This window comes from Octodon degus, unplaced genomic scaffold, assembly GCF_000260255.1.
Source record: "Octodon degus isolate 3935 unplaced genomic scaffold, OctDeg1.0 scaffold00039, whole genome shotgun sequence".
Lineage (NCBI taxonomy): Eukaryota > Metazoa > Chordata > Mammalia > Rodentia > Octodontidae > Octodon > Octodon degus.
The window spans coordinates 11,834,719-11,859,102 of record NW_004524615.1 but is presented as its reverse complement, the minus strand read 5'-3'; the positions used below and the strand labels follow the sequence as shown (position 1 = coordinate 11,859,102).

The 24,384-nt window shown below is 35.2% G+C and overlaps 1 protein-coding gene across 2 annotated transcripts in view; it reads left to right on the top strand.

Annotated features, from left to right (window-relative positions):
- Positions 1 to 24,384, top strand: part of Pcca (propionyl-CoA carboxylase alpha subunit) — a 512,764-nt gene that overhangs the window by 291,853 nt on the left and 196,527 nt on the right. For both annotated transcript variants that reach the window (XM_004631187.2, XM_004631185.2), the window contains exons 17-18: positions 222 to 332; positions 7,744 to 7,846. In XM_004631187.2, the coding sequence (XP_004631244.1) occupies positions 222 to 332; positions 7,744 to 7,846 (214 nt within the window). The remainder of the gene's footprint in view (positions 1 to 221; positions 333 to 7,743; positions 7,847 to 24,384) is intronic.

Below are 24,384 nucleotides of genomic sequence, written 5' to 3'. Positions count from 1 at the left end.
GCTGCGTCTGGCTTAGGTCTGGCTGCTGTGCTCAGCTCCTTCCTGCTGCAGACCTGGGCTAGGACTGGGTCTGGGGGTTCCCGGAAGTGGTCAGAAACTCCGGACCTAGGCTAGGACTGGGTCTGGGGGCTCCCGGGACTCGGCAGAAAATCCTCAGAATTAGATTTTTATTTGACTTTTTCCTTCCTCTATTTAACCATATCTATCATTTTATTTTTAAGGTGTGACACATAATATTGCATTACTACGAGAGGTGATAATCAACTCACACTTTGTGAAAGGGGATATCAGCACTAAATTTCTCTCTGATGTATACCCTGATGGCTTTAAAGGTTTGTATGTACTGAAGTATTATACTTGTTTAATATTATTTTTATACTTTGTTGGATATGTAAATTTTTCTTTTTTGAAATTAAGGTCTTTGGCTTGTATTATCCTTGTCTTACTCATTTGGAGTATCCTAGACTCTAGATAGACAATCATGATTTTAAGCATTCTGTGATTTATTAATGTAATAATCTGCAGTTTTGTTGAGTAAGGAATTGAACTATGTTGAACATTATTAGGGTTTAGTATATGGGCAAACATGTAGGCAGACCGTTGTCCTACCTATTCTTCTGGCTTCTGAAAGGCAAATAAGATTTATAACCTCTTCTAATATGAGTATATGTAGGATCTCCATAGATAGATAGATAGATAGATAGATAGATAGATAGATAGAAAGAAATACACTGAAAACTCCAGAAAAGCACATGCTAGTCCAATCAATTAAAGTAAAGATAGCTAAGAAGATGATGGTTTTTAGTTGGTCAAAGTTGTAAATAAAAAATGAGTGGAATGTGAAATTTAGAACAGAAAATTGTCAGTAAGTTTCTAATTGTAGAGAAATGGCTGACTAGATGGGAGTGGTAGCTCATGCCTATAATCCCACACTTGGGAGGCTGGGGCAGGAGGTTTACCATGAGTTCCAGGCAAGCCTGGGATACATAGTGAGTTCAAGCTCATCCTGAATTGCGTAGCGATATCCTGTCTCCAAAGAAAAAGGTTAGCCAGTGAGAGACAGAAGACAACTTTTAGTGAGCATTGAAACGTGGCTAATGTATGTTACCCAGAAACTCGTAGGACTTGCCTGAGACTCCATTTGTATGAGGTGGAAATCAGAAGCCTCCAGGTGAAAAATCTAATGACTTTGGAAATGTGTGGAGGAATTAAGTAATTTACCTAAGAGCAATGTGTAGATTCATAGTTGAGCTGTTGAATGCAGTTTTTTTTTCACGTGCAAATGTCTTTATTTTTGATCACACAGTACATTCACCCAACATTCATCTGAATGAATGCAGTTTTTAATTCACAATTTACAGCAGATTTCTGAGATTAACAGGAGATAACTGATTTGAATGGGGATTTTCCCCCCTTGATATTAGTGTTAGAATTTTATCCCTAGTATGAAATTAAGAATGTCTTTTATTTGGACTCTGAAAACAAAGACTAATGATTGTTTAGGTTCTTTCCTCTAAACCTTAAATTTTTAAAAATACAGAATTAAAAATCATTCTTACATTCAATTTTATAATTGTGTAATTACTTCATTAAATATCTCTTGGTTTCACAAGTTCAGAATCACATAAATCTTTACTCTCTAATGTGTTGCTAACTACAAATCATAGTAGACACTAAACGAAGTAATGAAAAGACTTAGCTGTAGAGAAGGGATTACTTTGGATATTTTAATTATCTAGACATATACCCAATAAATAGTTCACTCTGTTCTGATTCTAATGTTTTAGCTCCTTGTCCTTTCTAAAGTTTAACTAAAAATTATAGCAAATTTTGAAGTGAATTTGTTACTTCCATATGCTTTTATGCCTATGTACTGTATCTGTGAAGGTCTTTTGATAAGAATAGTAGGAAGCAGGAGAAAACAGGTAAAAATCTTCTGAGAACCTTTAAAATAAACCTATTATATGAGTGTATTTGGTCTATATACATACCTTTAAATGAGTATTTATGTATATCTGGTATAGTATCCCATAGGAAAAAAAAATGGGACATGTAAACTTCTAGTGGGGATTAATGACTGTGTGTTTAGTAACAGTAAAAGATATTCCCGATTCTCTAGAGAAGGAAATCTCTTTCAAGCTGAGAATTTACTGAAAATATAATTAAAACCTAGAACCTAAGTATTGTAGTTTTCCATGACACATGTTATACCTAGCATATTTTCTTTTTGCTAATGAATTATTAGCATGGACGCCATAATTTTATTTCTTATGCTTATAATATATACATATATATTTTTATTTTTATTTTTATTTTTTGGGTAGAGGTAGTAGAGATTGATCCAGGGCCTTCACACTGAGCTATATCCCAACCCTTTTTATTTTCTATCTTGAGACAGTCTCAATAAGTTACTAAATTGCCTAGGTTGAGCTCTAACTCGTGATCCTCCTGCCTCCACCTTTCAGAATGCTGGAATTATAGGTATGTTCCACAATGCTTGGCAATATGGTCTTTTAGTTGCCATTAAATAAAATTAAATGTTATTAAAGAATTAATGACAAATATGAAATCATCAACAACTTTTTGTAGTTATTTAATCTCAGCCCTTGTTTCCCACATGAGAAAGCAAAAATTCAGATTGATCAAACTGGATAACAACTAAAATAAGGAAGCCAGGAGTTGATCCCAGGATTTCTTTCTTTCCTTCTGTGTTTTTTTCTGTGTATGCAGCATTTGGGAATTGAACCTAGGGCCTTGCACATGCCAAGCAAGGGCTGTGCCACTGAGCTAAATCATTTGCCTTTATCCTATGAGCTTTCAGTTCTAGTATGAGTATGCTTTTAGTTGTGCTAGGATTCAGATTCATAAATCACCAGACCTATTAGTGGGGCACTGAGGGCTTTAAAATTCTGCACCTATATTTGATGTTTACGTCTTGCTTAATTCGTTCATATTATTTTCATGTCAGTTCATTTTTCTCTGAATGGTTACTCTCTCCTATTCTTATTTTTTCCTTCTTCATTTTTCCCCCAGAGGAAATCTCAGATATATTAAACTATCATCTTTGACGGTTTGATATATTTGCTCGAAAGAGACAGCAGGAAGTAGCAACTGAAGTTAATCCAGAATCTTCTCAATATGTTTGAGGTTCGGTCATTTTCCCCTTTGGGATTACCCATCTGCTTCCCATCTGTCCCTGTCTCGTAGGCACTATTCATAGGCAAGTGCCTGTGTTTATGAATAAAATTTTCTATTACATGCATTTATTTCCCCAGATCTATTTGTAGATTAGGACAGTTTTACTAGTTTCTTAGATTTGAACTCTGAAATAACTATATCAAAAGTTAAAAATTAGAATACATGATTGTTCTTATCAATCTTTTAGATTCTGATGTTGAAAACTGCTTTCCTCTGATTTGGAGAAATAAATGGAAAGTGAGGAAGGAGACGTTTTCATTCTGAAATAAAGGGATAAGAAAGAAGATATTTTAAGAAGGATAATTTCAGTTGGTCTGTAATAAGCAGTTTGGAATTACTTCATTACCTTTCTATGTTTCACTAGAAGCCTCATCAACAGAAATGATTAGAATTGTCTTTTTATCTTGGAAAATTACAGATTTTTGGTAAAATTTGAATCTTAAAAAGTATAGAATGAATTCTCTTTCCTTTTTTTCCCACTAAATTTAATCAAATAATTTTAAACTCCCAAAAGTAGGATCACACTATTTGGACTATCATTAAAGGCAGTCAACAAATGAGTACTGTCTCTAGAAGGAGATCAAAGACTGCATTTTTCCTGTCATTAAGGAGCTAAGACAACAAAAATAAACACATGAAGAACTAACAACACTACAGGATAGAATAGGTGTGAAAAGAAGACATTCAAATTGTTTTGCGAGCAGAGAAGAAACCCAGCTTTGATAGAAGGACTCAGAGCTGCTGAAGGAGAGTACTGCCACACTTCTCCCAGGACTCTTCACTGGGGGCTGGCTCTGCATACTGCGAGTGAGAGCCACGTGTGCTTACCTTCATTAGGCATCCTCTTCAGCTTGTGTTGTTAGTTTGCACTGCCATGGATATAGTATTTACTGCAAGGAAATCATCAGATGCAACAGACTGGGCCTTTTCTCCTTCCTCTAGATCCAAGTTGGTTGGTAAACATTTACTGTCAAACCGCTGCCTAACCTTTTGACCTGAGTATTGAAAACAGAGCCACTAGTGTACCAAGGGAAAAGGGTTACCATCTGGGGACAAAGACATAGAATTCAGGCTTGTGGTGCTCAGTTTTAGAACTTCTGGTATAGGGGAGACATGACTGGGTCTCAGTGAAAAGTAGAACAGTTAATGGCATTAAATTAGAGGAGAAATATTTGATGAACTAAAAACTGTGGTATTTAGGAGTAAATAAAACATTTCAGCAAAGTGCAAGATAGATGGTCACTGCTATGAACCAGATGAAGGATTCAGCATAATCAATGAAATTTCCCAAAATATGTAGCAAAAAGGTAAAGAAAAACACTAGTCATGAAAGAAGAGATAGCAGAAAGGTCCAAGATTTTGTGTATAAATAAATAAATAAATAAATAATAGTTTCATGTAAAGAAAAATGGGTAAATGAAAGATAACTTTGAAAGAAATAGAGGAGTCTTTTAAGATTGTTCTTAAGAAAGCCTGAATGGTAGAAAAACTCACTGAGTTTTAGAGAGGATTAATGGAAAGAAGTTATTCCTCTGGGTATATCAAGAATGAAGACTTAAAAGCTTCTAGAAAGAAAGAAAGGTCATATTTTTCATATTTCACTATATATTCTACATTCATTCTGAGGGAATTTCTGAAGGAAGTACTTGAGCTAATTTTTAGGTGAAGATGATTACTTAAATATATACATTTTTCCCCTCTCCAACCCTTAGTAACTTGAAGTTTTGAAGACATAGGCCACAAGGAAATAGCGTTTTAGAAAATGAAAACCTGAAAGATGATTTTTTACTGACTTTGCAACCTAAGAAAATTGAATCTTGAGCTGAAGGAAAAATGAGTAATTCATTATCGCTTCAGAATCCTAATTTTTGTTCACACTTGTGAAACAGTCTAGGGAGACTCTGAAAGCATTTAAAGACACACTGTACCTCTAAGTTCTAGGTGAGCAGGGTTGCTCTGGTAGTAGAATTTGTTCCCTACTGAACTTTGATTCTAGTGGGTTGGCAGTCAGCACATGTTCTCAGCTCCCTTCATGGCACCTGTTAAGGTTATTTATGGATGAAAAGTAAATGAAGTACTTTGCCTTAGTGTGTTAGTCTTGAGCTGAGGATGCAATGCAGATGTGTTTCACTCAGCACCAGGCTAGCACACTGTCATCACAGGGGAAATAGTGGAGGACGTTCAAAGGTAGCCCAGGGGCGGAGGTGCTCTTCTGTTACCATCAGGCCACCAGGGGAACACACAGGACTCAAGTGTGTGATCAGTAATAGTTTTTTGCTATAACTATTATAAGAATATATCAAGTGTGATCAGTTTTCTTATAAATGGCCTGTTTGGACCAGAATAATTCATGAAGTAGAAACTCAATAAAATGATTTAAGTTGATATGCATCGTATCAGTTTGCCCAAGAGTTGTGATTGAATGATGGCTGATTTTATTTGGGAAACTTTGTTGGAATTGCTCAGTTAGTGCACTAATGATTGATTAGAGCATGTGAAATAGTTACTTGTGTTAAAGGAGTCCTGTAGTATGTTGCCTTTTCCCTCACTAAAGATGTTTTGTATGTATGTATCTGAAAAAGTGCATATATTTTTACTGGAAGAAATACATTTTATATCCTGAATTCAAGAGTACCCCCCATACATATACTTTTCATGAGAAGTATTATGTCCAATGTGCTTTGATAATTTCTCTTCCATAGTTTGATAAACATGAGTCTAAAACAGTTCTTTCTGAGAGTGAAAGACATCCTATGTCTTGGCTGATCTTGGTGATTCACTTTGGAGCATGTTAAAAGTGCACACAGCAGGCCTTACCTACCCCATTCCTTGAACCAGTCCCTTCAGGAGAAGGGCAGGAATTTGGGATTTAAGTAGATGATGTGAATGCCAAGTGACTTTTGAGAAACACTTTAAGCACTGAAAAGCTTTTTGATTACATCATGTGATATTTGCAACATTATAAACAATGAAATATTTATTTACTGATTCACTTAAAAAGTAATGACAGTTAATCTATTATGTGATGTCCATCAATACATATGTCCTGGGATCTGAGAATGTCTGTAGTATGTGGCTGAGAAAATGGGAGTTTAAAAGCAAAACAAAGAAGCTAATAAATCTTACTATTAGGAAAATAATTTTAGTCTTGCTGACCCATGAAGGGCTCCCAGGGATCCTCTATCACCCATGGACCTAATTTAGGAAAATTTTCTTCTAGACTGTTTTGAGATGACTGGAACCCAATTTCTGTCATATGCTAATGTAGGGTGGTTAATTATGGAATCATGTGGGATGTCTTCATCACTGATCCAGTGTAAGGAGAGGGTCAGGAACTTCCAGAGCCTTTAAGAATGAGGTTTATTAGGCCACTTAGAGGGTCTGTGATTAATTCCTAGAACCAGTTGGCAGATCCCGTATCTGTACTAGAGTTTATATAGCTTCTAGGTTTGTCTCAGAGAGGATTGGGTTACTTGGGTTTTTCCTACCCTTCAGTTTCATGAAGCACCTCCTCACATAGAAACGTGCTGTGGACCTTGAAAGTGTTTATATGTTAATTTTGAACATAAAAATTTTATTTTATTTAGACTGATTTTTAGATATAATATCTATTTGATTTCTTTTAAATAACTGATTTTTTTTCTTTTTGAATTTTTATGAGTAACATCTTACTACTGATGATCCAGCCTTCAAATTGCTTCTACTGTGCCATTTAACACTGTGTTATCTTTATAGAGTACTGTGATAAGTAGCATTAGAAATTGGATTCTGGAGGAACGTGTTAACCTGCAGACCCAGGAGTGTCCAAATCCTGCCTTGATTCACACCCACTTCTTGAGGAATTCTGCAGGTGGAGCAGGTTCCTTCACTGGACAGCACGCCTCCACATTGGGCGGTCTTCCCAGGCCCGGCTAGGCTAGTCCCCTGCACCAGGCAGGGCCAGCAGTATTATAGTAGGAAGAGAAGATGAAGGAGAGAAAGTCATTGCTTGCCTGCTCAGGCTTCAAGCCTTGACTGTGTGCACAAAGGCTAGAGAAACACACCTTTATTTATTTATTTATTTATTTATTTATTTATAATCCTTTGCACTAGAAAACATGACCTGTTCCTGCCTTTGCACAGCATTACTCTTTCTGCAGCCATTGGAGCTGCTGGTCCTTTACCTTCACTTTCCTTAGAATGAAAACCTAGGGTGAGGAAGACAATATGGGCAGCAATTAACCACTAAGAAGAACATATGCAGTGTATTATTTGTTGAAAAAAAAAAAAAGACAATATGGGGAGCTAAGGTTTTTCCTAGAGATCTCTATGGTTTGGCCCTCTTATTTCTAGTTGTTTTGTTTTGTGTATGCATTTAAGATCTTCTTTCCCAATTCATCATTTTATTGAATAGTCATGCTCTGCTATCTCCTGTACCTCATACAATACCAACTTCACAATAGGTGCCTGACAGCATACTTGTTGGAATGGGTTATAAATTTGTATGATAGAACCACTGATGTTAATATCATATACGTGGCTGATTGATTGTTTAATTTCCCTCAGGACACACACTAACAGAGAGTGAGAGAAACCAGTTATTGGCAATAGCATCTTCGCTGTTTGTGGCATCCCAGTTACGAGCCCAACATTTCCGTGGACATTCAAGGTATGGTAGATCCTTTAAAACAGAATAAGTGAGCAGAAAATATTGGTAGTCTAATCTGCATATAAAATAATAAAAGATCTGATTGATTTGAGTTCTAGATCTCCTTGTAGATCTTTGGAGAAGTATAACAAAGTTACACTGTTTAACTATGGTATTGCATATATATTGTGTTCAAATAAGATCTTTAAATTCAGAAAGGAAAAAAGGATGAAGATCTCTTTAATTCAGATGTAGGTAGGGTTAAGAAGATACTCTGATATCTGGTGGGCAATCCATTTAAGTATTTTGTATTATTTCTATTTTATTACTTTGTTAGTCTTGATAGGAGTAACTGCTTAGGCAGATTAGCTCTCTCTCTTCCTCTTCCCCTGCCCCTGCCCCTGCCTGTGCTCTACCTCAATTTTCAAGGAGGGATTAACATCAAACTGAGATAGCTGTTTGCAAGCCCTGACTATACCTTTTAGTTTCCGAGTGAAAGGGGAAATGTGCTTTATACTGAGGTAAGTAATGTCAATGGCACTTATAGTTCAAAGTCACCAGATTATTTATTGGTTATTTTTTTATTGGTTTATTTATTTGTACTCGCTGGAGTAATCCTTAAGAAAAAGTTATGCTGTTGATAACAATATGGAGCTATTTCTTTTCTTTCTGCTTTTTCAAGGAACAACAAAAATTAAAAAAAGAAAAAAAAAAGTTTGAGGAGGTAACCAAATAGCTCTGAAAAGCATGAACTCAGATTATCTCTGAGGAAGTGAGAAGACAGACCCAATTGAATTTAGGCAGTATGAGTATCTTCAGGGCTACTATGCTGTATTTGTTCTGTTTCCCAAGAGAAAGTATAAGAATCTTAATATGCAGTTTTCTAAAAAGTTATGATTTGGTAGGTAACTATGGAGAAATGAAAAGATAACAAATATTAGTAACTCACCCAATGACTAAAAGGAGGGAAAAATGATCAGTTTCACCATGAATCTGCTGGTTGTTTTCCTTCTGTTTAAGGTAAAAAAAAAAAAAATACCAGACCATCTCAAGGCAATAGATAGCCACTAGACACACGGGTGGCTATTGAAAGTAAACTAAAAACCAGATTCCGAGTCAAGTAGCCATATTGCAAGTACTTAATAACCCCACGTGGTTAGTGGCTGTGCTTTGGGCTGACACGAAGAACCTTTTCATCATGAAAGCTGTGCTGAGGAGATCTTAGCTTTGTTTTTGAAACCTGAATTTCATACCTTGCATTATTTTTTGATTCTTCTGATGAATGCAGTCTCTATACCATGATTGCCTTGCTCTTAGTTATTTGGACATTTCTTACTTCAAAAGTTATAAGTGTAGCTAAAGATAAATAGGTTTGACTTTTAAGAATCTATATATTATTTTCATAGGGTGCTGACTTTAGGTACGAATCTGAAAGATAAAAGGCAAAAATTACTTGTACTCCCATAGTTCTTCAGTAGTCTTTTTTAACACCTTGATACACTTTTAACACTTCAAAGCATATAAATATTTGTGGTGCATATGCATGTAATAGATATACTTTGCATAATTAAATTCAGACTGGGAATATAGTTTGAAAGTTAAAAAATGTATGAGTACTTTTTTTGTGCATTGTGTTCTCTGGAGACATTTCTTTCTTCTTTTTTTTTTTTTTTTTTTGGTACCAGGGATTGAACTCAGGACCTTGCGCTTGCCAGATAGGCACTTATGCCACTGACCTATCTCCCTGGCCCTGAAGGCATTTTAAAAGTTTTATTATTACACAGAATTTTACACATATGCAAAAATCTCCCAGAATACTAAGTTACCTTGTACTCATTACCCAGCTTCACAACCATAAAAAAATACATCTCCCTTTTTTCGTCTTTATCTCTACTTACTCCTCACTTTACCTACTTGATAATTATTTCAGGTAAAATTTATGTACAAAGGAGACAAATCTTGCCTGTATAGATTTGATAAATAGATGCTCCTATGTAACCCACATGTCTGTCTATAAAAATACTGAATATTTTCATAGTCCCAGAAAGTATACCTTTAATGTTTGCTTTTTGCTGGCCCCTGCACTGAGACAGTGATTGAGACTGGGTGTGGTGGCGCGTGCCTGTAACCCCAGCATTTGGGAGACTGAAAACAGGAGAATCACTATGAGTCTGATCTGTGTAGTGAGACCCTGTAGACCCTGCCTTAAATACAGGAAAAAAAAAGTTTGCATTTGGTGCTACTTTCAATATATTTCTTTTTTACTTCATCTGTCTTTACATTTTGTTTTGCATAATTTCTCCCTAAAATTATAGATTCTATGATTGTTAATAATTTTAAAATGTATTATTTTTGAATTAATTATTTTTGGAAGTTAAAAACATTTTATTAATGAAGTATATAGGTCAAAATTTTAGTTACACAGATTTTGTGCATCTATTTCCTATAATAAATTTTGTTGAGTTCACTTTTGGTGAGTTTATTTTCTGTTCAGCCTATCATTTTCTGAGTAGGGCAGATTACTGTAAAATTTATACAACCCATAACAGCAGAGAGCTATAGTATCCAGCAAAATGTATATAATCTTCTGGACAAAGTACAATTTTCTTTAGCTAGTATGAATATTATTATTTTTGCTTGTTAAAGAGGTCTCTGAAACATACTTCTTCACAGCTGAGACACAGTATTTGAATCCTCACATTTTTGACTTGTGAGTCACGTTTTCATAATTGGATTGGGAATGGCGTTGAAGAGCCAGCTGCAGGTGTGGCTCCACGGTGCTGTGTCGTGGGTGTGTTAATGCAGTAGTTTTGCTTTCAAACCAGTAGCTCACAGCCTTTCCTCTGTGTTGCTTGTTTTGGCTGCTGGTCTTATTTTCTCAGCTTCTCTGTGGGTTTTATTCTTTCATCATTTATGACTTGGAAAAAGTCAATAATATGTACCCACAGTATTTAGATAGTAAAATGATAGTAGTGCATTTTAGGAGAGAGAGAGAAAAAGGAAAGTTAATGTAGAAACAATAGCAGTTTTTCTTAGGATGACTATAAAATAAATTTGGTGAATATGTTTTCTACCTGCATGCTGACTGACTATGGAGTTATTTTTCTTTATAATCATTGCTTATTATGCTTGCTCAGGCAGCACATACACTATATTCATTCTTTTCTTTAGTGCTTTGGGGGCTTGAGGTGTGGCTCAATGATAAGAGTGTGTGCCTACTGTGTCCGTTGCCTTCTGTACCAGCACCAAAAAGAAGCAGATATACTCCACCAAAATGACTCTGTTTGACAGAAATAAATCACTTAGGCCTGGATTAATGATCACTTCATTATTATTTGAGGCTTAAAATGGTTTTGTTGGCATTGTGGTTTGATATAAATTTGTTTCACTAATTGATAATAGAAGAAAAATAATAAAGATAATAACATTTTAGACCTTTCACTAATCTTTATTTTTGTTTGAATTTCCTGCTTTCCTTCAATCCGAATATTTATGGATCAGGATTCAACTTTTTGAGAAGGATTAACTTTCCTTACAGTGGCTCAAGTCACTCTCTGCCACTGTAGGTTTCTCCTACACTAGTGAAAATGCTACTCTCTGCCTTTACCAGATTGCTTTACTTCTTACTTTCTCCATTGTTTTTCCTGCAACTATTCCTTTCTTTTGTTAAGTTTTGTAGATCATTTCTGGTGTTGGGCAGGCCAGTTTTCCTGGTAGTGGAAGGATTAGTGGACAAATCTGTCTTCCTTAGCAGAGGACAAACCTCACATGTTTTAAGAATTAGGTAAGAGGTGGATCTCAGTGAAGCCCCAACTCCCTCTTATGGGTTACCTCAGGGCTGAGCACAGCAGCAAGTAAGGCAATGTTTTCATACATTCAATATATTTCAAGGTGTTTGAAAGTAAATGTTGACTATGAGTTTTATTAAAATATATTTTTGTTAATATGTAGTAAATTTATTGCTTTTGTGCTTCTCTTTCTTTCACCATTTACATGTTCTCCAGAGATGTGTTTTGAATCATAAACATCAATAAGTGAATAATTTTGAAAATTAGTAACATTTTACTCTTCAATATATTTGAAACTCATTTATGATGATTGGTAGATAAGCAGAACTAAAGGTATTTATGCTTTTATTGTAGTAGTGGTTTCCAGCTTAACCATTTCAAAGTGTATCCCAGTGGTGTTAAGTTATATGTGCATTGTTTCACAGAAGATCTCTGGATCTGTTTAAGCCTTATATCAATTTAACCCCTACTTCTCTGATAGCTATCATTCTCATCCCTATTCTTTAATCTAACTACCTTAATATTTGTATTTCCTTTATAATAATTCTCAAATTTAAAATTCAAACATGATAAATTTTTAGTAGGTTTCTAGAGGGGGAATAGCAAAGCCTAGGTCACAAAAATCCTGGTTCAGGCTGATGCACTTGTCATGTCACATTGAAAAGAGGTTCAGAGGATTGAGAGGAGGTGGCTGAGTGTATTAACTCCATCTGCCAGTTGTCTTGCCTGGGTTTTCTTCTGAACCTGCACTTCATCATAAACCTATAGCAGGATAGCTGTAGAAGTTTCAGGAGTCAGATTTAGAAAACATAGGCTCAGAAGATTGTATCTATCTTTATACAAGTGAGAAAACCATTCTCAGAAATTACCTAGACCCTTACTTCTCAATTTTCATTGATTACCTGCTCATTCCTAAGCAGTCATTGCAGAGGAAATTAGAATGTCATGATTGTATTGGACTAGTTTTTTGGCATTGAGTAGTCTACTAAAGTAACCATTATTCTTCAATTAATAATGTCATGTCTTGTTTCTTTGAGTCATAATATTTATTTTTCTTGTGTTTTTCTGTTGTCTAGAACTTCCAATATATCTTTTTGTATAAGCCCAGCCTTTTGTGTCAGACTGGGCTTTTTTCTGTAGATTTACTAACCCATAGCCATTATCTTAAAATTAATTATTTAACCCAGATTGATTTCAGTTTGTTCATCAGTAATGTGGAGATCATAATGGTTCATAGAAAGTTTCAAATGAGACACAGATTACTTAACACAGTACCTTTGCTGCCCCTCCACCAGTGTTTTCCTGTCCTCTCCGCTCCCCTCTCTTCTTTTCTCTCCTTATCTTTCCTGTCCTATCTGTCTGTCTGTCTGTCTGTCTGTCTGTCTGTCTGTCTATCTATCTATCTATCTATCTATCTATCTATCTATCTATCTAAGTCAGTTCTTACTAGAGAAACAGATTTAATGTAAGATATGCAAATATGTAAGAATTTACAAGTTGGCTTGCAGTGGCTGCCTGTAGAGTTAGGTGTGGAAGAGTGCAAAAGATCTACATGTGAGCTGCTGTTCTGAAGGGCTACAGCCTGGAGCTCACTCCAATGTCCTGTTCAAGTCCCTATCAGGAGGCTAAAAGGTCTGTGATGGAGGATGAAGAGTCAGCACTGGAAGCCAGGAGTTGGTGTCCAAGGTGAAGGTGAAGCCTGGAGCTCTTCCAAAGAAACAGGAACAGTTCTTCCTTCTTCATTTCCGTCTTATACCATTCTGGCCACACTCCTCCCTAGGACAGGTCTTCCAAACTCAGAACTGTGCTGCTTAATTTAGTTGGGTGTTTCTTATTCAAGTTGATGTAATCAGTTGTCAACACTATCACTAATGACAAAGATTGTTTCAAGGGCAGTTACAGTGATGGATACAGTATGTGATTAAAAACAGTGAAAGTTTAAAATTTTAAACATTAATTATAGTGAAAGACATTGTACTATTAATTCCTCCTCGTATACTCCCCAGCTCTTTGAGCACATTTGTCCCATCATTCTTGCCGCTTTGTGAAGCAATTCTAGAAGGCCCTTTTTGAGTGTCTTTAGTTGATGTTGTTAAGGCTGCATTAAAGTCCTGAACTGATTCAAAACATTTGCTTTTCATTATTGTTTTGATTTTGGGGAAGAGCCGGGAGTCTCATGGTGCCATCTGATGAATGAAGTGGATGAGAACACACCGTAATTTTTTATGAGCCTTTCTGTTTAGTGATACTTGGCAGTGGCATTCTCTGTGTTTCTCATGATGCCTTATAAAGACTGTCAGGGAAGGAGGCTGGAGAGATAGCTCAGCAGTCTAAATGCCTGCAGCGTAAGCACTCGGGTTTGATCTCCTGTACTGCATGCCATGCTGGCCCCATGCCAAGCTGGCCACTGAAACTGGGTGTGGGTGTACACCTGTAATTCAAGGCACTGGGGAGGCTGAAACAGGAGGATCACTATGAGTCTGACCCTGTATCAAATAAAGGAAAAAAAAAAAAAAAAAAGACTGTCAGGGAGGAGGACTTCCAGAACTGCTTTGGAGAGTGACAAGAACAATGAGATATGGTGTTTGAAATGAAGGAAAGTATTTTAAGGCGGATTAATGACAATGTGTCTTTTGCTGTATTTTTTGATCATATCTCACGTGCAAATTTCACTTGTAACTGTAATGCCTTGACCTTTTCAATATCAATGGCTATGATACTTATTGGCTTAAAATAGTCTTTCTTAATGATATATTTTTCCATTGCTCATTTAAAAAGTGAATCAAGGGTGGTGAGATAACTCAGCAGACTAAGTGCCTGCTTAGGCAAGCGCAGGGACTGGGGTTCAATCCCCAGCACCACAGGCCATGCTGGACCCCGCTCCCACCAACTGAGCTGGCCACCAAGTCTGGGTGTGGTGGCACACACCTGCAATCCCAGCACTGGGGAGGCTGAAAACAGGAGGATCACTGTGAGTGTGAGCTATGTAGTGAGACCCTGTACCAAATATATTTTAAGAAGTAAAAATAATAAAAAGTGAATAAAATATAAATATTAAATGTAATTTATGTTTTTCAAAGGTTCCTATTGAATATCGTAAGAGTTTGAGTTAGATATTTCAAATGACTTACCACAAAATTATTAAAATGAAACTCTTGCCCCTAAGAATTACCTTCGAGTTGAGGATGACCAGACAAAACAGATCGATAATCTCTATAGTATATCAAATAATGATCAATACAATCATTATTTGGAAAGACAAAATAGAAAAGGGATATAGGACATCATAAGGGTAGAAGGTGGATTGTTACGATTTTATTTTGAAAGGCAGAGAATGTTTTCATGAGATCGACATTAGAACATAGTGCTATGTGAAGAAAGAACTGAACTTCATAGATATAAGGGAAATACCCTTTGTCAGAGAAAATAGCAAATACAAAGGACCTGAGGTTGAAGTATGCTCAGCAGTTTAAAAGAATTTTGAGAAGAGTAAGCAAATTGGATAGTAGTAGGAGATACAACTGTGGCAGGCAGGGTAGAACTCAAGCTTTTATTCTGAATGAAACAGGGAGTCATTGCATGTTTTGAGTAAAGAAGAGCTTCATGTGTCAGACATTAACAAGGTCTTCCTGGCTACACTGTTGTAAGTGATTGTAGGGAAGTAAATGCAGAGGCCAGGAAACTGTTATGAGGTAGCAGAAGTGTAGGCTGCGCCTTGAAACACTTCAGCATTTCTAAGTTTGGAAGATGAGAAGGAATCCACCAAAGCAGAGTAAGAAGGAACAGTGCAGGAGAGTGAAAATGATGTGGACGAGTTCAAGAAGCCACATAAGGGAAGGGCAGGAGGAAGGTAGCCGTTCAGCTGCGCTATAGTAACCATGATGCAAAATGAATGAATGTAATGGAGGTTGGAGGAGACCTTCCACAAGAGGTTGTAGAGGGTGGCACATGTGAAATGGAGGTTAAAGTTGGATTGATCAATGTACAGGAAAGAATGGGACAAGAGAAACTGGCAATTCTTTTTTTTTTTTCTTTTGGCCGCCTCAGCCCAGCCTGAGGACAGGGCTGGCATGACTTGTAGTGCTGCTGGTTGAACTGCAGTCCCGTGAGCCTGCCTAAGCTTGCCTAAGCAGGTGTTTTGGACCACTGAGGTATCTTGCCAGCCCTGGCAACTCTTTTGAGGATTTATGTTTTACTATCTATTCTACATAAAGCCTTATGCCTTAACTTTGATTCTACAGAAAATAGCCATTCTAGGTAAAAGAATGTCAGTTTTGAAAATATACTATTATACTGTTGACATTTTGCCATATTAAATCTCTTTAAAAAGTGGTTTTCAAAAATCATACATGAACACTTAGATAATCACCATCTGATAGAAAATTTTACTCTGATATTGACAAATCCAGATGACTAATTTTCAGGGGACAGTTATATTAGTGCTCATTGGCATTGTATAGTATGATTTTACGTCCCACAGCTCCTAAATGCTAACAAGACTTATAACAGATTCTCCATAGCTCATTTTACTTATGGCATTTCCTTTAGTTATTTGGTGTAGGAAGTTTACAGAATCACCTTTGGTTGTCTTGGCCTTCACCTGGTACTGAGCTGTCAGAGCACTTGGCATAGAGCAGTGAGTGGAGGTGTCTGGGTCATGAGCTCAGTCTCAGGTACACTGCCATGTATCAGAGTGTTACAGCGCTTTGGGGCAAAAGTGGTTCAACTTTTGACTTTATTTTCCTCTTCTGAAAAACTGTAGTGGTGGATCAGATGACTACTGAAATCTCCTTTGAATTCTTCTCCATCTGAATTGCATGAGATCACAGACTTTACTTTATCTGTCTTGATATTTGAGCAGAGGTTAGAGAGTCAAGAAATGGAGCACACTCATGATAGTCTGTGATAATATTAATGAAAACAGCTTAGCCCAAAAGGTTAAAGCATTCACTTCTGGGGAGGATTTTCTTGGCTGTCTGGAATGCTCAGTCTTAGTGGAACATAGCAGGTGTCTTGACTGGCCACCCAGCCTGTTGTCAGTTTAACTCCTTCAACCAGTTGCAGAATGGGAAATTACATTGACTTGACTTTTCTTTGTGTGCTGTTGTGTCTGCATCAGTATTGTATTTTCCTTCCTCATCTGGCTTCGTGATAAAATGGAGAATCAATGTCTTAGTGATTACTATCTGACAGATGCCATTATCTGTTTTTTTTTTTCCCTTGCTATTAACAACAACAACAAAGACAAAACAAAACAAAACAAAAAACCAGTAGCCTTTTCTGGTTTCAGATATGTAATTCATTCACCTGTTATTCATTTTTCAATTGTACAATAAAGGATTCAGGTTTTGAAATATGATCTTAACCACCGAATATTAACTAGAAAAAGGAATATAAAAAATGTAAAATAAAATGCCCAAGGAAAAGCTAATATTGTTATGCAGTAGCATATTGGCTTTATACCAAATCATAACCATTCATACCAGCTATAAAAATAAAACACAACTTTTATATATTTGTTTTATATGAATTCTCAGATTCTCAGAATAAGCCACATCATAACAACAAAGTTGATGTTCTGATAACTATTATATAGTACTTTGAGTAAATATTTGCAAATTTTCATAATTGTGCTATGTCTTTGGAAAGATGGACTACAATTTTAACAAACAAGTCCCCTAAAAGCAGTGTGAGTAAAGAAAATGTTAACCATCTTCCTCTAAGTTTGCCTTACTTTTTACTGTCTCTGTTGTGATATTTTCAGTTATTTAATATGACTGTCTTGGATGATTTAGAAATCTAATAATGTTAAAGCACAAAATATTGATTAAGTGGATAAAGTAGCAGATTTATAATTTTGGGCTAAATAAAATTTAAAATATTTTTGTTTAATTTGATTATACTATAAAAGCTGAAAGGAAGACAGAATAGCCTCATTATTGTAGGAGAATTTCTCTGTTCCCTGCAATGATTCCAAAAGCTCTTGCACACTTCATCAGTATTATTGTAATTCTCTGGCTGCAGGATATTTGGCAGCTGTTGCACCCCACTGGCAAATCCTATTCATACTTCTTTCCCATTCACCATTGCCATTGGAGAATTGATTTCTTTCTCCTGTACTCTAACCTTTCCCAATTCATTTTGGATTGTTCAATGTGAAACATTTTAATTTCATATCATACAGCTATTCAGCTCACAATCCCTTTTTTAACCTGTCACCAGGGTAACAGCATAGCATGCTTTCTTTAGGCAATCACGTTTTTATTTCACATGCTTAATGTTGCATTAAATGTTTGCATTTTGTTTAACCCCCCTTAAATACTTTGAACTCTGGATATGTTTTATAGGGTAATGAAATCCTTGATTTTTGAATTGAAACTAAATCAACACCATCAGTGCATTTATAATAAAATGTCAAAAGATTAATTTACGCAATACAAAGATTATTATTAAAAGTCCAAGTTAGCCGATCTGTGTAAAGCAATTTTCTGTAGGTAATAGAGCAATATTTGTATACAATTTATGTTCAGCCTTGTTTCAAAAAAGGATTTAAAATTGGCTTAGAGAGATTTTTCAGGGACATAAATAAAAAATTTAAAAGCATAATGGATTGGTACAAACAGGAAAATATATCTTTTAAAGACATTCCTGGATTATTATAATGCTTTTTCTCTATTTGACTTATGTATTTGACAGATGAAGTAATGATCCATACCAATGTGAAACTAAAAGTCTATTCTAGCAGGTTGATTTTGGCATTAGACTCATTAACATATTCATCAGTTTATACTTTAGTATATGACCTTTCCTTAAAGAATTTCATAATGATGAGCATGTGTATGTTTCAATTTTGATTCTTTTAATTGACTTGATTTTAATTTGCCTTCACAGAGCTATTGTGTTATCTTTATCGTAAATACTTGCATTGAAATTTATACCATAAATTCTGTGAAACTTGGAAAGTACTGAAACCTATAAATACATGTTTAAGAAAGAGTATAGAAACCAGATTGTTTGTAAACATTGTTTTGAAAGATAGTATAGTAGCTGTTTAAGTGCCCTGTGTTCCATTGTGCAGTCACTGACACTTTCACATTAAATCTGTAGGATAAATTCTGAATTAAGCTTCTTTTAAAATCATCTTTTAAAAAAGTTTTTAAAAATGTAATATATGTATTTTAAAATTATTTTTAAGTTCCCTTTATCTTTGATTTGATTCTCTTTGGAGATTCTGGTTACTAACAGTACATCACTCTCATTTGATATCTTGAGTGCTCATGTATAACTAATGACCCTGAATCTAGCTAACATTGATCTAGATCACCAGTGTCCAGACCATCTACTTCACAAAGGTCATCTTGTTTCAATAAATTCTTCCATGTATCTTTTAATGAGGACAGTCGTCTATCTTTAGAAGGAATTATTAGATCGTTCCCAAAACAACAAATAATGCTTCATGTAGTAAGATGCTGGGGCTTAGAGTGTGACAAAAGTAGCTACTGTACCATAGGAACCTTAAAAATTAAATAGGACATGCATACTTAAACAGCTCTGTACAGTGCCACAGAGTACAGGAAAGCCCAGGCTATTGTCCTGGAGAAAATAAAGCAAGGATTTCCATGTTATCCACATGATTTTATCTAAGATATCCAATTTCAATGAAGAGTTATGGAAAGAAGCCATTCATAGAATAAAATGAAGCTGATAGAAACTATCCAGGAAAAAGTTTAAATATCAGATCTATTATGTAGTGAGAATAAGTAACCTATTATAAATATGTATAAGAATTAAGTGAAATGAAGTATGAAGAATTAAAGAAAAGTATGGCAACCATGACTCACTAAATAGAAATATCACTGTAGAGGTAGTTATTGTAACATAGCCATAAAAATTATAAAAGTAAAAAAAACATAAAACAAAAAAGTACATTATGTGTACCCAATAGTACATTCAAATGAGCAGAAGAATCAGTTTCTCACCAGGTGTGGTGGTGCACACCTGTAATCCCAGCACTTGGAAGGCTGAGGCAGGAGGATCAATCACCCTAAGTTTAAGATGACCAGTCTCAAAACAAAACAAAGCAATGTGACTGTATGTTGATTAAGTTTGCCCATTATGTGAACACAAAGGAAAGTGAGAAGAGCCTGGAGAACTAACAAGGATGAATGCAGGCGTACCAACATAGATGTACTGGAAATCCAAAATGAGAAGAAGCTGAAAAAGAATTTAAAGAAATCATGGTCATATTTACCCAAATTTCACGAGGAACATTAGTGTGCACAGTTAAGAATCTTGGTAACTCCAAGCAGAATAAACCTAAAGTGATCAACTCCTGCACACATCATGGTCAAGCTGAAAAAAAAAAAAAAGAAATGCTGAAAGCAGCAAGAGAAAAATGATTCATTACATGTAATAGATCTTCAATAAGATTAAAAGCTCATTGGTATGATGGAGATCAGAATAGGATGATGTATAAAATGATGGGGGAAAATGTATTCTAGCAAAAAATTATCCTTTAAAAATGAAGGTAACATTAACACATTCAAAGTAAATAAAGCCTGTGAGAAATAGTTGAGGCAGACCTGTTCTACAAGAAATCTAAATGGAGATTCTTCAGGCTAGAAAGAAAGGATACTGAACAGTAAATGTCCTTGCTGGTACAGAAAGCACAAGCAAAGATAATCATACTTGTAAATATAAAAACATAGTACAAATCTATTTTTTTACTTCATAAGATTTAGTGTTTTAGTTAAAAGATATTGTGCAGTGCAGTACTTACAAATCTAACTTGTTGGGTATGTAATGTCTGTGAGTCCGATTTTGTATGACAGTAAGAGGATCATGGAGGATGGAGTATATGGAGCTACATTGAAGGAAATTTTCTGTGTAATGTTGCAGTGAAGCTAGCATCAATCCAAATTACACTGTGAATGGATAAAAGGCTATATATAAGGGCCAGCCAAATAGCTCAGTGGAGTAAAGCACCTGCAAGCAGGTACAGGAGCTGGGGTTCGATCCCTGGGCCTGCCTTTCTAGCCCTACCCCCAGGGCATGCTGAAAGGGCAATTGAGACTGAGTGTGGTGGCACACGCCTATAATCCCAGCTCTTGGGAGGCTGTAAACAGGTGGATCACTATGAGTCCAATCTAGTAGTGAGACCTTGAACACCATGTACACCCTTCCCTAAAAATACAAAAAAAAAAAAAAAAAAAAAAAAAGCTATATATAATCCCTGGGTTAACTACTAAAAATAAAATTTTAGAATAGTGAAACAAATCAAGGGAATTAAAATACGACACTAGAAAAATATTTAAAACCAAAAAGGTGATAATGGAATAAAGAAAAATGATGTAATATATAGATGACACACAAATGAAAATAACTGGTGTAAATCTTACCTCATGGGTAATTATATAAATGTAAAGATATTAAATCTGTCCATGAAGGCACATATTGGTGAAATGGATTAAAAAGTAAAATTAGAGGGCTGCGGAGATAGCTCAGTGGAATAAGCGCTTCCCTGGCAAGCACAAGGGCTTGAGTTCAAGCCCTGATTCTGCCAAAGAAAAGAAAAAAGAAAGAAAAAAGAAAAAGTAAAATTAGAGCTGGAGATATATTTCAGTAATAGAGCACTTGCTTCATATGTGTGAGTTACTGGTTCAATCCTGATCAGTAGGGGGAAAAGGCAAGCTATCTGCTTTCTACAAGTGTTATACTTTGTATCTAAAAATACAATTAAATTGAAAGTAAAAAAAATGGAAAGAGGTATTAGGCAAATATATCTTCCATAATAATGTCAGTGTTTTGTTACTTACAATGCTAATGTCGGAAAGTAATATTCTTTAAGACAAAAATTTACTTGAGACCAAGAGGGATACTTTATGATGATAAAAAGTCAACCAGAAAGCTGTACAGAGGATTAATGCTTATGTACATTGTAAAATCACTCCCAAATATGTGAAGCAAAACTGAGACCAAGGGAGAAAGAGGCAATTATAATTAGAAACTTTCAAGAAAAGAAAGAAAAAAAAAAACTTTCTTTTTTGAGACAGGGTTTCACTATGTAGTTTAAGCTGCCTGCCACTCACTATATAGCCCAGGATGGCCTTGAACTCACAGTGATCTTCCTGTCTTAGTCTCCCGAATGCTGGTATTACAGGCAGGCACCACCATGCCTGGCCTATAATTAAAACTCTTACACCCTGCTTAATAGTGGATAGGAAAACTAGACAGATCAGCAAGGAAGTAGTAGTCTTGGATAACACTATAAACAAAATAGACCTTACAGACATCTGTAGAACAATTTGTTCAGTAGCAGTAGCATTTACCACTTCTCAAGTGTGTGTTTAACATTCTGCAGAGCAGATCATATCTATTATGCTGTATTATATGGTAGGCTATAAAACACACTTCAGTAAACTTATTAGGATTAAAATAGTACTAAGCATATTATCTGACCACAATTCATTGAAGCTACAAGTTAATAGCAGTGGAAATTTATAAATGTGTTGAATTTCAAATGAATAATAAATTAGAGATCTCAAAGGAAACTTAGGAACATTTTTGAAATGAATTTAAAAACCACGAGATTTAAAAGCTAATGGGATATACATAATATAGTGCCATAAGCACATATGTTGGAAAAAAGAAATGAGTAAGTGACCTTGTCTTTAGGAAACTAGAAGAAGTCCAGCAAACTAAGCTCAACACAAGCAGAAGAAAATGCTGAAGATCAGAGTGGAAATATATAAAATAGAGAACAGAAAAATAGTGGAAATCACTAAATGCAAAATTTCATTTTTGGAAAGATCACCAGAAATGACATATCTGTGGATGGGTTGGCCAAGAGAAGAAAAGACTCAAATTTTATGGAATCCAGCTGGTTACAAACTGAAACTTCCCAAAACTGTAAGCTAAATAAACCTTTCCTTCCTTACTTTTGAGTATCAGGTATTTTGTCTCAGCAATGAGAGAAAAGCAAGATAAGGAATAAAGCAATAGGAAAACCTATCTGACTTATAGAAATTGAAAAGAAAATTATAAGACAATGCTGTGAACAAGTATATGCCAACATATTAAATAAATGACAGAGAGACAGACTTAGGTAGTTACAGGCTACTGACAATGATTTAAGAAATGGAAAATCTGCATCTACTTAGACTTATGAAAGACTGATTCAGTCACCGCAAAACTTACTAAAAAGATCTCACTAGTGATTTCACCGAAACATTTAAAAGAAAATGAGTTATCACTAATCTTTCAGAAATTCTTCCAAAAATAGAAAGCAAAAAACTCGACTCCGTAAGATGTGTATTACCAGATACCAAAACCAGATAAAGTCATTGCAAGAATAAAAGTAAATGAGCCAGGCATGGTGGCACATGCCTATAATCTCCCGAGCATTGACAGTACTTCAAGGCCAGCTTGAAATACATAGTGAGACTGTCTCAAAGCAAAGAATTAGGGGCTGGGGAGATGGCTCAATGGAGTAAACGCTTCTCTGGCAAGCGCAAGGGCCTGAGTTCAATGCCTGGTTCCACCAAAAAAAAAAAAAAAAAAAGCAAAGAACAATGGCAAAGTAAAATCTAAAATTCCTCATAAATACTAATTAAAAATCCTCAAAAAAAACTTTGAAGAAAAAAAAAAATGAAAAAAAAAACTTTGAAAAAAAAATCCTCAAAAAATGCTAACAAATTGAATTCAAGAGTATATAAAATGGTTATTTACTGTAATCAAACGAAATTTCTCCTGGGAATACTATGTTGTTTTAACACTCCCAAATCAGTTTCATACATCATATATTTATACATAATACAAAATAAAAATAAAATTCTCAAGATTATCGTATACAGTGAAAACATTTGATAAAACCCATTTGATAAAAGAAAAAAACAAAAAACTCAGCTTATTGGGGATAGAAGGCAAGTTCCTCAGAGTGATAAAGAACAATTATAATAAAACGACAGTAGACGTTTAAATTAGAAGTTAAATTTTGCACATGATATAATCTTGTACAAGCACAAAAACTTTTATTAGGACTATTAAATAAATTATCAAGAACATAGGATACAAGAATGATGCAGTGTTTTAAAATTGCTTACAGTGGTAGTAGGAATAGAACTGTGAATATTAAAGAAAAATCTTTGAATTAAACACTCCATATGGGTTAAGTTTATCCTATGAATTTTCTATAAATCCATTTAAACACTTGTAGTTTGTTGCTTGTTTTATTTTTATTTTTTTAAGGTAAAAATGACAATTTTATTATGCCTCACCACTCTTACAGTTGTGCTTTTTTCTACCCATAATTTTATTGATAAACAAATAGCAATGAGACAGTTTCAAATAAAATTGGTAGAACAGTTTCAATAATTAACACATTGCATTCATTCTTCCTAGTGGTTAATTGCTGTACAAGATGTGGACATCATATCCTATTTACAAACACCATTAGAACAAATCACTCTATTCAATAAGAGAATGTAACTATATATCTATCCTAACCACTTTAAATACACAGATACAAACTGAACATTCATCTGTATCTCCTTTTTTTGTTAAGTTCCATTATTTGAGTATTATAGGTGTGTAAACTCAGCAACATATTCTAAAAGAGTCCAGTAGCCCATAATAGTATTGGGGCTTCTGCTTGACTGGCAATGTCAGAAATTGTTGACCTGAGTTCCCTACAGCTCAACATAACAGCATGGCTTTACTTCTTATATTTCGTTTTTATACTTTTCTGCTGGATGGTTAAGACCAAGGTAAAGC